The sequence below is a fragment of the Hevea brasiliensis genome, chromosome 12 (assembly GCF_030052815.1).
Source record: "Hevea brasiliensis isolate MT/VB/25A 57/8 chromosome 12, ASM3005281v1, whole genome shotgun sequence".
Taxonomy (NCBI): domain Eukaryota; kingdom Viridiplantae; phylum Streptophyta; class Magnoliopsida; order Malpighiales; family Euphorbiaceae; genus Hevea; species Hevea brasiliensis.
In genome coordinates this window covers 13,639,974-13,654,262 of record NC_079504.1, presented here as the reverse complement: position 1 = coordinate 13,654,262, position 14,289 = coordinate 13,639,974, and the positions used below count along the sequence as shown (strand labels likewise).

Here is a 14,289-nt window from a genome sequence, read left to right as displayed (position 1 = left end):
CCTTAAAAAGTCATAATTAAATTTGTATTTAAGTTTTGAACTGAGTTATTAATACAAAATATATCTTATAATATATATTTTTAACTATCTTTAATTATAAGTTGCATATATAATTTAGAATTAAGTATATTATATAATATAATAGTATAAATATATCATATAATATATATTTTAATTATTTATTAATTATATAATATTTAACTATATGATACAAATATAATCATGAATTAATATATTATAATAATATATTTATAGTTAAGAATTATAAAATAATTTAATATATTTATAATTAAAATTATTAAAAAAAATAAAAAATAAAATATAATATTAACTTACATTTAGTTCATAATTACATATAATACATTTAAAAATATTATATATATAAATTCAGTTCTAATTTGATTCTTAACGGAGGATTAAAATCAAATCAAAAGATCTTAATAACTTTAATATGGTACTTTTTTTATACAAATTGGGAACTCAAGAACACAGCCCTTATATATATATATATATTAAAGAATAAATAAAATATAATTGTCCTATAAATCTGAATTTATTTTTAATTCAAAATGTTTATTTTTATAATTTAAATAAATTTTTGAAATTGAGTGTGATTTTATTAAATTATAAAAATTTAAATTAAAAATAATTTTTTTATTAATTGAAAATACAAAAGTTATTAAATTTTTTTAAAAAATATATATTTCAAATTAAACAGTGTTTATTCAAATCTGATAGACCAATAAATAAGTATTAACTGTAATTATTTAATTTAAAAAGTTAATTTTAATATTTCTAATTAATTCTATAATTAAAAAATTGCTGATTTAGATATTATTATATTTCATAGATTATATTTTTATAAATATTTATATGTTTGATTCTATAACTTTGAAAATAATAATAATAATAATAATAATAATAATAATAATAATAATATTTATGATGTATTGGAGTTCTCATGTAAATTCTCTCAAGGCAAACGCATACAAGAGGCCTCATCGTAGCCATACCCAAACCAGTGATGTACCAACACGTTGCATGGTTACAACCCAACACGACAATTTACTATAGGTCGACTTGATATTATTGTTTAGAATGTTGTAAAAAAAATTGCCTCTTTAAATATGTCAGTTAAAAAAATTAAAAAATAGCATAAAATTAAATTATAAATATTTAAATTATATAAATTTTGATAATTAAATAACTTTTTTTTTAATCCAAACAAGTTTTGGCAATTAGATTTCTTCTGTTCGGCTATTACTTTAACCAAAGCCCATAAAGGGCCCATTTACATGCATTTCCAGTTAACCCAGCGTCCCAGCCCATCTACTCCAGAAAAATGGGAATTTGGGATTTTCAGCTTCTCCTCCTTCCTTTCTTTCTCATTCTGTAAACATTGAATTCAAAGGCCCAAAAAATGCATAGACAATCACTAATTTCTCTCTTCAAGTTGCTCCGGAGACACCCTTTTCAACCTTCTACGCAACCCATATTTGCATTTTCCATCGAATCGCTCTCACCGATTCCGACTCGACTCGTTCCCAACTCACTCATACCACTGAGCCCCAAATTTCTTCACACTTACACCTCAAATCTTTACACATCTGCAAATCCACTTCACCGTACCCTCCACGATTGGTCCCCGACTTATAAAACTCGGAGAAAGCAGAGTACTGAGTCAGGAGGTGACCCAGCTCCCGCGTTGGATGTAAACAGAGAAGTGGACATGATAAATCTCAAGTTTGCAGAAGCAAGAGAGGAGATACAGATGGCAATGGAGTCAAAAGAGACTGTGTATTTCAATGAAGAGGCAGAGTGTGCACGGACTGCGGTGAAAGAAGTGCTGGACATGTTTGAGGGACTATTGGGGAAGTTGCCCGAGAGCGAAAAGGCGGCTTTGCAGAGGTCAATGGGACTGAAGATTGAGCAGTTGAAGGCTGAGCTTCAACAGTTGGATGATTAATGAGGTTGGTGATAGTGGGTACTAGCCGATTTTCGTTTGGTGCATTCTTTTTGGGGTTTTGGATAATGTATTAGGTTTTCGCTGAGGTTATAGAATCATAAGTGAAAAGGTTTATGTGATGGAAACTTAAAGAGAGATGATTTTGAATAATGGATTAGGAGTTTGTTCCTGAAGTTTAATTATCTTATGGCACTAATCATAAATTTTTTTTTAACCTTTGGAATAAAACGATTTTGTTTTGCTGTAACTTTTGATCATTTGCGAGTGGTATAACACTAACAATAGTTATATGCTTCTAATGTGGTCATGCTTTGATGAATTGATGCTTAGTCTTACATGCCAAATGGTATTGTGATGAAAAAAAGTGAGGAAAAAATGTTGTGAGATATCTTATGTGAGAAGGTAACTCCTAAGAATGCAATTATTGCAATGGAATACTCAATCTAAGTACGCTGCTGATTGCATTTCGTGATCCAGTGACGAGAAGACCAAGTTTATGGAAAGCCAAAGAATCTATCATATGATGGAAGAGATGTATATATATATATATATATATATATATATATACTCCATTGAAATTCTGTTATGATTCCACCATTATTAATTGAGTCAAGTGGTTTTAGTGATTTATATTATCTAGATTATGTATTTGTGAAATAAACTGCCTTCTTTTGCAGTACAAGACGTGGTTATTGTGAGAACTTTATCATAGTGCTGTAATGCTTTATTGCAAAATGACGATGAAGTAGAAATATGAGTCTCAATAATAAGAATTTCTAGTATGATTCCTAAGACTCTAATGTGATGGGATTATTCATCTTAGTCCTTCTTAGTCCTTGTGCTGATTTCCTATCATTTGGATGTCTTCAATTGCATATATTGAAAGTAAGAAAAGATGAAGCTTCAGATTTGAAGCAACACATTTGCTGAGGATAGATCGGTATCACACACACAACACACACACACACACACACACACACACACACACACACACACACATGATATGATTTGTGTAATTGAGCTCTTTGAGTTAGGTTGAGGGCTTGAGGCTTAATCGAGTCAAATTAGTTTAGTTTCACTTTCTAAACTAATTTAGTGGGCATTAAATTAATTAGTTTTTGTTTCACTTTTGAAAAGTATATATTAGGAAAGACCTTTTTTTTCCCTGTTATATTAGCATTTGGTGTTCTTTCCGTATTATATTAACTATTATTTAATGGACATCATCCTGGCATGGGGTGGTCTGGTCTAGGCCGAATCAGAATTGGACTGGTAGCTTCAGTCTTTAAAGTTGGAGATCTGGGATAGGACTGTAGGGTTTTTCTCATTTTTTATTCTAATTTTAATTTTAGATTGATTTCAGTTTGATTTAATCTGATTCATCTAATTCAACGGTTATTATTTTTTTTTTTTAAGTGAAAATTATGGTCTTTACTCGTTGGTTGGGAGATTTTGTATTTTATTTTTGTGATGATAGATTCCTAGATGTTTTGGGGGAAGGAAAAAGTTCAAAAACAGATAATGCATGTGTAAGAAATTATAAGAAGAAGAAGAAAGAAGAAGAAAAGAAAGAAAAAGAAGGTCAATGAGGGGAACATCGGCAACTACAATGATGAGGCTTTCTGGGACAACCTGAGTGGCGTTAAAGAAAATTTTCGATATGGGAAACTGAACTCACAAGCTTAGTGACTGAATTTTGAGTTATATTTTCATCATTTCTGCTTTGAGTAAATGCTTTTAGCAAGTGTGCACGCAGCAAAAAAATCCTGCAACTTGGAGGGCACAAAAGGCCAGGTAATCATGCAAAGAACCAAGCAACAACGTAAACCCAAAACATGTTTTCATTAGGAATAGACCTAACATGAGAACTACAAGACACTGGTTGCTGAAAATGTGCCTTTGAAATTTTATCTTGAGAACAGGACATAGATTCTCATGTCTGGGCATGGGCTGTCTGGCTTTTCTTCCCCTTTGGAGCTTCTCTGTAGGGTCATCTCCCCATTGTGAAGGCCCCATTACAAGAACAAAATGAATGTGATGTGCTTTCCCCCTTTTTTTTTATCTTCCCTTTTTCTTTTTGTATTACTTTAGGGCTTGATAATGCCTGGGACTATAAAAGATAGATCTTTGCAATTCTCTATTGAAGTTTCATCAAGGTATTACCATGTTAAAGTACTAAACTTTAAATTGAATATTGGATTCTTATGATTTTTTATTTGTGATAGAAGCATAGGCCAGTTGTGGGGGATGTTGAAGCAATGAGCTACTGATTATTATCTTATTAGATCACCTTGTTCCCAAAAGTTGTGGCAATATGTTAAAAGGGGCTATGGAGCAAGTGAAGAATAATAAGGAAAAGGGAGCAAATCTGTTACATACTATAGAAGAAAGTATAATAGTAATAGGAAGGGGAATATTGGCCGGAAAGGAGCTAGAGTGTATAACTGATTCTGTAACAGAATTAGTAACTGCTATGTTTGACTGTAAAGAAAGTAGTTACTGAGTTGAGATATAAATTCTCAATAAACTAATCTATAGAGGGATTCAAGAATTACCACAGAAATAATAATTCTCAATTCTCTCTCAACTATCTCTTTATTCTCTCTCTCTCTTCTCTCTCTCTTCTATAATTCTCTCTACTTCTCTTATAATTCTCTGTTAGGGTTCCTTAACCCTAACATTTGGTATTAGAGCTATCAGATCCAAGAATCAGTGGGTAATTGGTTCCTGGAAGTCGAAAATATGACTAGATCAGTTGTAGTGAGTCTAGAGATGGTGAAGATTGCTGAGCTGGAAGAACAAGTGAGGAATTTGCAAGAAGTTTCTCGGAATTTGCAAGAAGTGGCTTCAAGAACTGCTGGAGATCTGAAGGAATTTAAAGAAGATATGATGAAGAAAACTGAGGGTCAAAATATTATCTTGGAGGAATTGCGAGCCTACATGAGTGCTGGAAGGAGTAAGGAAGTTAGTAATTCTGGGGAAGGTGGAGGTAGATCTGAAAATGTTGGATTTCAATCAGTTTTGGGAAATGGGATGGGTTTATTACCTAACCCTACAAGGATCCAGAATTTACAGAATATAGGTAACCCTAATAACTTTGGAAAATTTTCTTTTATGGAAGGTATGCCACAGATTTTGCCCAAGATAGAGTTGGTTACTTTTGATGGGAAAGAACCTAGGGCTTGGTTGAGAAGGTGTGAAAAATATTTTGAGATCTATAAGGTTCCTATTGATCAAAAGGTACCAATAGCGAGCCTGTTTTTGGTGGATAGGGCTGATGCATGGTTCATAATTGGAATAGGGGTGGAGTGCATTCTTGGGAAGAATTTGAGAAAGGAATTTGCAGTAGATTTGGAGATGAAGGGCTAGAGGATTTAGTAGAGGGTTTTATGAAACTGAGGCAGGAGGGATCTTTAGAGGAATATCAAGATGAATTTGAGGAATTAAGAATAAGAATTGAGAGATTAATGCCTGAATTAGGTGAATCTTATTTTCTGTTTGCTTTTATGGGGGGTTTAAAGGATGAAATTAGGTTGGTTGTTAGAATGATGAAGCCTGTTTCCTTATCTTAGGCTATAGAAGTAGCTAGGCTTCAAGAACAAGTGTTGGAAGTCAATAAAAAGTCTAAGAATACAAGCAATTTTTCCAAACCTTTTAGAAGCCAATCTACTATCCCTTTAACTCCATATCAGACTAATTACCCAAACCAGTATGCCAAGCCATATCAGACTTATCAAAACCCTCCAAGACCACTAAATTTTGACAAACCCAACCCTACAACAATTAAAACTCAGTCCAATACCAACTCACCCAATCCATTGCCTGTTTCTACTTTATCTTAAGTATATAAACCAACAAATTCTTTTTCAAATCCTGTTAAGAATTAGCCTAAACCATGTTACAGATGTGGGGACAAGTATTTTCCAGGGCATCAATGTAAGCAGAAATCATTAAATGCAATTTGTGCCGTGGAGAAGGATGATGATGGAGGTGAAGAGGAGTGGTTTGAAGCAGGAATGGAGATGGAGGAAAGGGAAAATATGGAAGACAATACTCTGTCAGTTCATGCACTGGAAGGTAGTCATGGCATTGATACAATAAGGATGTTGGGGCTTCATAAAAACAGGCAATTGGTGATATTAATTGACAGTGGTAGTACCACCAGTTTCCTTGACAAAAGAATAGCTAAAGAATTGAAATTGGAGTTGATTTCAACACCATACACTGCTATTACAGTGGCAGATGGGAGGAAGTTAGGGTGTGATTTACAATGTCAGCAATTTAAAAGGAAAATGGACAATAATGAGTTTAATTTTGATTTGAAGATTCTGGAATTAGGGGGTTTTGATATGATATTAGGAGTGGATAGGTTAAAGAAGCATAATCCAGTACTATTTGACTTTGAGGCATCAACAATTACTATTACTGTGGAAGGAAGATCAATAGTTTTGCATGGCATTGGAGAGGGTAAGCTGCAGTCTGGGCTTTGGTATTCTGCCAATATATTAAGGAAAGATGGTAAGGATTTTCATACTCCTTTGTTCTGTGTTATGCATTCTGACCACTCCTTGCTATCAGCTACTTCCAATTTTGGGTGTGATGAGAGACTGCAACAATTACTCCAAAAATATAGCAGCATTTTTTAAGAGCCTCAAGGGTTACCACCTTTTAGAAGTCACAATCATGCTATTCCTCTAAAGCATGATGCTCAGCCTGTTAATATTAGGCCTTACAGATACCCCTATTACCAGAAGACAGAGATTGAAACATTGATAAAAGATATGCTCTCCTCTTCCATCATTCAACCTAGCACTAGCCCCTATTCTTCTCCTGTTCTTTTAGTGAAGAAGAAAGATGGGACATGGAGATTTTGTGTTGACTATAGGAGACTTAATGTCTTGACAGTTAAGGATAAGTTTCCAATCCCTATTATTGATGATTTGCTAGATGAATTGCATGGGGCTGTGATATTTTCTAAGATAGATTTGAGGGCTGGTTACCATAAAATAAGGATGAAGGTGGATGATATTCCTAAGACTGCTTTCAGGATACACCATGGGCATTTTGAATTTAAAGTGATGCCTTTTGGGCTCACTAATGCCCCTGCTACATTTCAGGCCTTAATGAATCACATTTTTCAACATTTCTTAAGGAAATTTGTATTGGTATTTTTTGATGATATCTTGGTTTATAGTAGGGATATGGAGAGTCATTTGGAGCATTTGGGACAAGTGTTTGAGGTGCTGCAGGCCCAACATCTTTTTGCTAAACAATCTAAATGTTTCTTTGGGCAAACTGAAATTGAACATCTTGGGCATATCATCTCAAGATAGGGGGTTGCTACTGATCCAAAAAAGGCTGCTGCTATGGTAAACTAGCCTGTTCCTATTTCAGTCAAGGATCTCAGGAGTTTTTTGGGACTTACAGGCTATTATAGGAAATTTATAAAAAATTATGGGGTTATTTGTCAGCCTCTAACTGATCTATTAAAGAAGGATTCATTTCACTGGAATGCTATTACTCAAAAGGCTTTTGAGAAGCTTAGGGAATTAATGTCTACAGCTCCAGTTTTAGCTCTACCAGATTTTTCTAAGCCATTTGTAATTGAGACAGATGTTAGTAATTGGGGAATGGGAGCAGTGTTGCAACAGCAAGGGCATCCTATTGCCTTCATTTCTAAGGCTTTTGGGCCTAAGAGTGAGGCTTTATCTGTGTATGAGAAGGAATTGCTAGCTATCACTTTTGCAGTGAGTAAATGGACACATTACCTAGAACAGGGTCAGTTCTTTATTAAAACTGATCATGAAAGTATAAAATACTTACTTGAGCAGAGGTTACATACTAATTTGCAGCACAAGGGTATTTCTAAATTGTTGGGGTTGAACTATAAGATACTGTATAGGAAGGGAATTGAAAATAAAGTGGTAGATGCATTGTCAAGAAGGCTTGCAGACTTCCATTCTTGTGTTATTCAATCTGTGGTAGTTCCTGCTTGGATGCAGCAATTGGTGGAAAGTTATGAAGGGGATGATAAAGTTAGAGAGTTAATTCAGAAGCTCTCTTTGGACCTTAATGCTGTTGCAGGCTATCAGTTGAAGAATGGTGCCCTATATTACAACCATAGGCTGTATGTAGGGAATTCTACAACTTTGAAGCATACCTTGTTGCAAACTTATCACAATTCTGCTGTGGGAGGCCATTCAAGGGTTAATGTCACGTATTTGAGATTGAAGAGGTATTTCTTTTGGCCTGGTATGTTGAAAGAAGTGATGGAATGGGTAAAGTCTTGTGATGTATGTGCAAAATGTAAGGGTGAAACATGCCCTTATCCAAGGAAGTTGCGGCCTCTTCCCATTCCTTCCCAAGCTTGGCAAGAAATTTCTATGGATTTTATTGAGGGTCTCCCAAAGTCAAGAGGTAAAGACACTATTCTGGTAGTAGTTTGTAGATTGACAAAGGTGGCACACTTTATCTCTCTGTCCCATCCTTGTACAGCAGCATCAGTAGCTCATGTTTTTCTGGATACCGTCTTTAAATTTCATGGGGTTCCCCAAATAATTACTTCAGACAGAGATAAAGTCTTCACAAGTCTATTCTGGCAGGAATTATTCAAGTGTTTGGGGGTTAAATTGGCTATGAGTTCAGCTTATCACCCTCAATCAGATGGTCAAATTGAAAGGGTGAATCAGTGTATTGAAGCCTATTTAAGATGTATGGTTCACTTGAAACCTACAACATGGGTGGACTGGTTATCCCTAGCAGAGTGGTGGTATAATTCTTCATTCTATAGTGCCATCAGAATGTCACCTTTTGAGGCTCTATATGGGTATGCCCCTCAATTCTTGCCTATGTTTCCTTTTGATGGTGTGAAGGTAGGAGTCAGAGATACCTTCATCCATGACAGCAGCACTTAGTTCTCTTCTCCGTGCCAATTTGCAAATGTGCTCGTAATAAGATGAAGCAAATGTCGACAAGGGCGATCCGAAAGGGAATTTTCTGTTGGAGATTGGGTATATCTGAGATTGCAACCTTATAGGCAAACCTCAGTGGCACTGAGGCAGAATTTGAAATTATCTGTTAAGTTTTATGGGCCATTTCAAGTAATTGCTAGAATAGGCAAGGTGGCTTACAAGTTACAATTGCCATCTTCTTCTACAATTCATCCCGTTTTTCATGTTTCAATGTTGAAAAGAAGGATTGGTGAGGGGATCACTTCAATTTTTGAATTGCCTATTCTGCAAGAAGATCAGTTTGTAGTTTTTCCTGAGAAGGTATTACAGACCAGAGTGGTTTCCAGGGGAGATCAGAAGGTGGAACAAGGACTTATCAAGTGGTTTCAATTACCTGAAGAGGATGCCACCTGGGAGGATAAAAGTTTTATCACTGCTCAATTTCCAGAACAGCCACTTTCTTGGGGACAAGAAAGTGCTGAAGGAAGGGATGTTGTTACATAATATAGAAGAAAGTATAATAGTAACAGAAAGGGGAATATTGGCGGGAAAGGAGCTAGAGTGTATAACTGATTCTGTAACAGAATTGGTAACTGCTATGTTTGACTTTAGAGAAAGTAGTTACTGAGTTGAGATATAAATTCTTAACAAACTAATCTGTAGAGGGATTCAAGAATTACCAAAGAAATAATAATTCTCAATTCTCTCTCAACTGTCTCTCTATTCTCTCTCTTTCTTCTCTTTCTCTCTTCTCTAATTCTCTCTACTTCTCTTATAATTCTCTGTTAGGGTTCCTTAACCCTAACAAAATCCTTTGCCTATTGAGGCATATGGGGGAGGCAGAGAGAGGCATGTCCTGTTTCTGTCTCTCTGCTTTTTATCCTGCATCATAGACCCTACATGCAATTTGTGTACGAGGGAAGTTGTTTTCCCTTCTTGAGTTTTAGCAGCAGCTCCACTACTGCTAATGGGTTCAAAGATTATCTTTCTATTTACTCAGAAATGACATATGAGATATGAATTAAGGGCCATACTCAAATCCCCCATGCTGCCCCACATTTGGACAGCCTTCAATATTCATATGCTCTAAATTACTGAAATGCTGCCTATTATTCAGGAATTTGTAGTGACATAAATTAGTACAAAGGGGAAATGCTAAGAGAACAGAGAACTATAATAATTTAAAACAAAAAAAAAAAGAAGAGAAAGAAAAGATGAATCATGAAACAATTCAACCACAGTTGTTTCTAAAACTGTACAAAGAAGCCCAAGACCTTCATCTAATCCAACAATAGCACCACCCAAAGCTCTTCCTCCTCTCATTTTTCTCAAAATATGCACTCCTCTTTTTTCTTCTTGCTATAGAAAAGAGCAATCAATCATTGATGTCCTTGAAAGAAAATATAATTACAAAAGACAAAAAATAAAGAACTTTATTTCAACTTTGATTTGAGGGCTTTTTTATCAGAGGTTGAGATGACTTTCCCCATTCTTCCGGTGGGCTCTTCACCTCCATTAACAATGCCACTACTTCCTTCATGGTGGGCCGCTCTGCTGGTGAGGAGTTGACGCAAAACATTGCAATTCCTAGTGTTTGAAGCATTTCTTGAACCATCTGATCTGGTAAACCTTGAAGCTTTGCATCTAGTATTGAAGTAGCTGGTTCAAAACTCGCCATCTTTCTCTTCACCCACTCAACTATGTGTAGCCCATCTCCAACTTCAGATTCCACAGCACTGCGACCACTTAGAATCTCTAGCAACACCACTCCATAACTATAAACATCACTCTTTTCTGTTATGTTCATGCTGTATCCATACTCTGCAAATAATGGTCATGGAAATTTATTAGAAATGGAACTATAAATTCAAGAAAAGGAAGAACCAGTAAATGATACAGAAATCACTTAATCCAACTTGGGACCTAACTTGAACATAATAGCAAAGGAAGATCTCAAATACTTGCCTGGGGCAATATAACCATAAGATCCAGCAACTCTGGATATGGCTTGATGATAATTTGGAGAGTTCATCAGCTTGGCCAGGCCAAAGTCTGCTAAATAAGCCTCGAACTTGGAATCTAGAAGTATGTTATTGCACTTAACATCTCTGTGAAGTATTGCAGGCACACAATCATGATGAAGATAAGCTAGACCTTGAGCTGATCCTACTGCAATCTTGTACCTTGTTTCCCAATCCAAATTTCTATTCCCTTGCAACAGCTGTTGCAGATTACCATTCGGAATGTAGTTGTAGAGAAGGAGCTTGAAACTTCTATTGGAACAATAGCCCAAGAGCTTCACAATATTCCGATGTCGAATGTGTTCTAGAATTTGAATTTCTGCTGCAAATGAATCCACTGCTTCATCTTCTCGTTTTGTTTTCCAAAGCTTTTTTACTGCAATCAACTCCCCATTAGGCATTTCAGCCTTATAGACAACACCAGAATAGCCTTTCCCAATCACATTTTCATCTCTCAAACACTCTAAAATGTTCCCAATGGAGAAGTTGAGCTTTTGAAATGGGATAAAAGTCCACGGATACGAGAAATCTCTAGCCCCTGATGAAGAGGCCGATGCTCCTGACGCTTTCTCCATTGTATACTTATGGTTCCGACTGTGTAAAATCCATGAAGCGAGAACTGCCATGATCACTGAAGCCAGAATCACAGAAACGAATGCTACAGTTTTGGCCGATTTCAGTGCATTTCTCCTTATAACTCTTGATGAACAACTAGACCCATCTGTGGATTCACAAAGATTTGGGTTTTGGAGGTATGAATTCGAAGACACAGTTCTGAAAAATGGTGTTACAGGAATAGGACCTGAAAAGTTGTTGCAAGAGATATTAAGGGAAGTGAGGCTAGTAAGAGAACCAAGAACATTAATCTTTCCATAAAGCAAATTATGAGAAAGATCAATTGATTGCAACAGGGTCAAACTCGACATTGTCTCAGGGAGTTCTCCATTAAATGCATTTGAGCTCAAGTCCAAACTGATGGTTAAGCTAGTCAAATAACCAATTTCTGGTGGGATAGGACCAGAGAAGCTGTTGTAGCTCAAATCAAGCAGCGTTAGCTTTTGCAAATTCTTAATGGATCCTGAAATTGCACCTGATAGCAGATTATTGTTGAGAATCAACTTGCTCAAGTAACTCAATTTTCCAAAACTCCCCGGAATTTCGCCTGTGAAACTGTTTCTGCTAAGATCAAGTAGCTCCAAATTCACTAGCTCCCCTAGCTGAGATGGTATCTCCCCAGTAAAGTGGTTATTGTGCACATCCAGGAGCTCAAGAACTGTGATGTTGGCAATCTCCGTCGGGATGGAACCAGAGAACTGATTCATGTACAAGTCAAGAAAGACCAAATTCTGCAGCTGGCCTATCTCTTTTGGAATCTGACCTGAAAGTTGGTTTTCTCCAAGCCTCAATCTCACCAGAGACTGACAGCTTGCAACACTTCGCGGCAACCCTCCTGATATTGAATTCCCTAGAAGCAGAAGCTTGCTTAATTTCTTCAAACCAAAAATCTCATCTGGGATTGTACCTGCAAGCTTGTTTCTTGAAAGATCAAGAGCATATAATTCAGTGCAGTTACCAAAAGAGGCTGGTACGGTACCAGAAACTGAGTTGCCCCACAAGAAGAAATTTTGCAAATGCATCAATTCCCCAACCTGCCATGGAATTGCGCCTGATAATCGGTTCTTATCTAGCTGAATAGCCGTTAGACTTGTGCAATTACTTAACTGCCAGGGAATCACACCGGTAAATGAATTATCAGACAAGTGAAGCTGCTCAAGAACCACTAACTTCCCTAAATCACTAGGAATTTCTCCAGAAAGATCATTAGCTGAAGCATCAAGCACAACCAGAGATGAACAATTTGAAATCTCAGCTGGGATAGGTCCAGAGAGTGCATTGCCCCATAGAAGCAAGCTAGTAAGTTTCTGCAACTTACCCAGCTTAGGAGGGATGGAGCCTGTGAGCTTATTCATGTGCAAATACAAGTTCCTCAACTCTGAACACAAACCAAGCTCAGGTAGTATAGAACCAAACACCTCTGTATCATAAAGAGCTAAAGTTTGAAGATTAATCAAGTTCCCAAATGTAGGTGGTATCACACCAGAAAGCCCGGTTGCAGCAACTCCAAATGTTGTGAGATTGGTTAATAGTCCTAATTGTGGTGGTATCTCTCCAGTTAGATAAGGATTTCCACCCACTCTAAATTGCTGGAGAGAGATTAAAGAACCCAATTGGGATGGTATTGAGCCATTAAGGAGATTATCTTGCAGACAAAAAACTTGTAAAGAAGTAAGGTTTGCTAGTTGTGGAGGTATTCTACCAGATAATCTATTAGAGTTCAAGTAAAGGAACTGAAGTGAAGAGAGGAGACCAAGTTGTTGCGGTATAGAACCTGAAAGAGAGTTAGAGGAGAGGTCTAAAAGCCTAAGACGCATGAGTTGGCCAAAGGAGGGAGGGATAGTACCAGAGATATTGGTAGAGGAGAGATTGAGAAGTTGCAGAGAAGTAAGAGAAGAGAGTTCTGAAGGCAGTGAAGATAGATTGAGGAATGTGTTAGGCAGAGAAAGAGAAATGACTCTATTTTGAGGCGAACATGTAATTCCTTGCCATGAACAGGGCGTTGGACTTGATGGGTTCCAAGAGGAAAGAACAGAAGAGGATGCTTTTGCAGATGGGTCAGGTGCTGAGAGAAGAGAAAGAAGAGCTTCTCCATCAGGAGATAGAGAAGTAACAAAAAGTACTAATGTTTTGGGCATGGTTAACATTACCAAGATTAAACAGAACAAGACAGAATGGCTTGGCTTCTCCATATCAGGAGGCAAGTCCTCAACTAAGAAAATCTTGGGCTGATAAAAGGGAGCTCCTTTTTCTGGTTTGTTTTGATAGTGATGATGATGGTGGTGTTGCAGAGGAGGAGGTCTAATCTTAGGAGACAAAATGCATGTGAGAGAGGCTCTTGTGGAGAGAAGGATGCTTCAGTTTTACACTAAAGGTTAAAACCATGCATGCGAACTATTCAAAAAGCTAAGCGCCATTGAATCTTCAGTGGAAGATATGTTGAATATAGTCAAACACTCCCAATTTAGTGGTGAAATAATGTTACCAGACTAACATTAATGGTGGCGACCGGTGGCGTTGGGCTCTTACTGGTGCTGGTGCTGTGCTTCCGTTGATGGTGATATATATTGATGTTAACAAAATGACAGGCTTTCAAGTTCATTCTCTGCATATTTTATCAATGGTGGCCATGTAGTTTACTTGAATGTTTTCTGGGTTTCGATGGTGGTTGTAGCGGCAGCGACGGTGGGGGTGTTGGCTGCCTTCGAGATTGGAGCTCACTGGGCTCGCTGCTAAC

General features: G+C 36.7%; 2 protein-coding genes across 2 annotated transcripts; one reads left to right on the top strand and one right to left on the bottom strand.

Annotated features, from left to right (window-relative positions):
• Positions 1 to 1,328: 1,328 nt before the first annotated feature.
• Positions 1,329 to 2,265, top strand: LOC131171335 (embryogenesis-like protein). Its single transcript, XM_058131174.1, has one exon. The coding sequence runs from the start codon at positions 1,421 to 1,423 to the stop codon at positions 1,964 to 1,966; it is 546 nt and encodes a 181-aa protein (XP_057987157.1). The 5' UTR covers positions 1,329 to 1,420; the 3' UTR covers positions 1,967 to 2,265.
• A 7,861-nt stretch (positions 2,266 to 10,126) lies between these two features.
• On the bottom strand, positions 10,127 to 14,289 carry LOC110672156 (LRR receptor-like serine/threonine-protein kinase RGI5). Its single transcript, XM_058131173.1, has 2 exons — positions 10,882 to 14,289; positions 10,127 to 10,737 (listed from the first exon to the last, which is right to left on the bottom strand). The coding sequence occupies exons 1-2, from the start codon at positions 13,742 to 13,744 to the stop codon at positions 10,355 to 10,357; spliced, it is 3,246 nt and encodes a 1,081-aa protein (XP_057987156.1). The 5' UTR covers positions 13,745 to 14,289; the 3' UTR covers positions 10,127 to 10,354.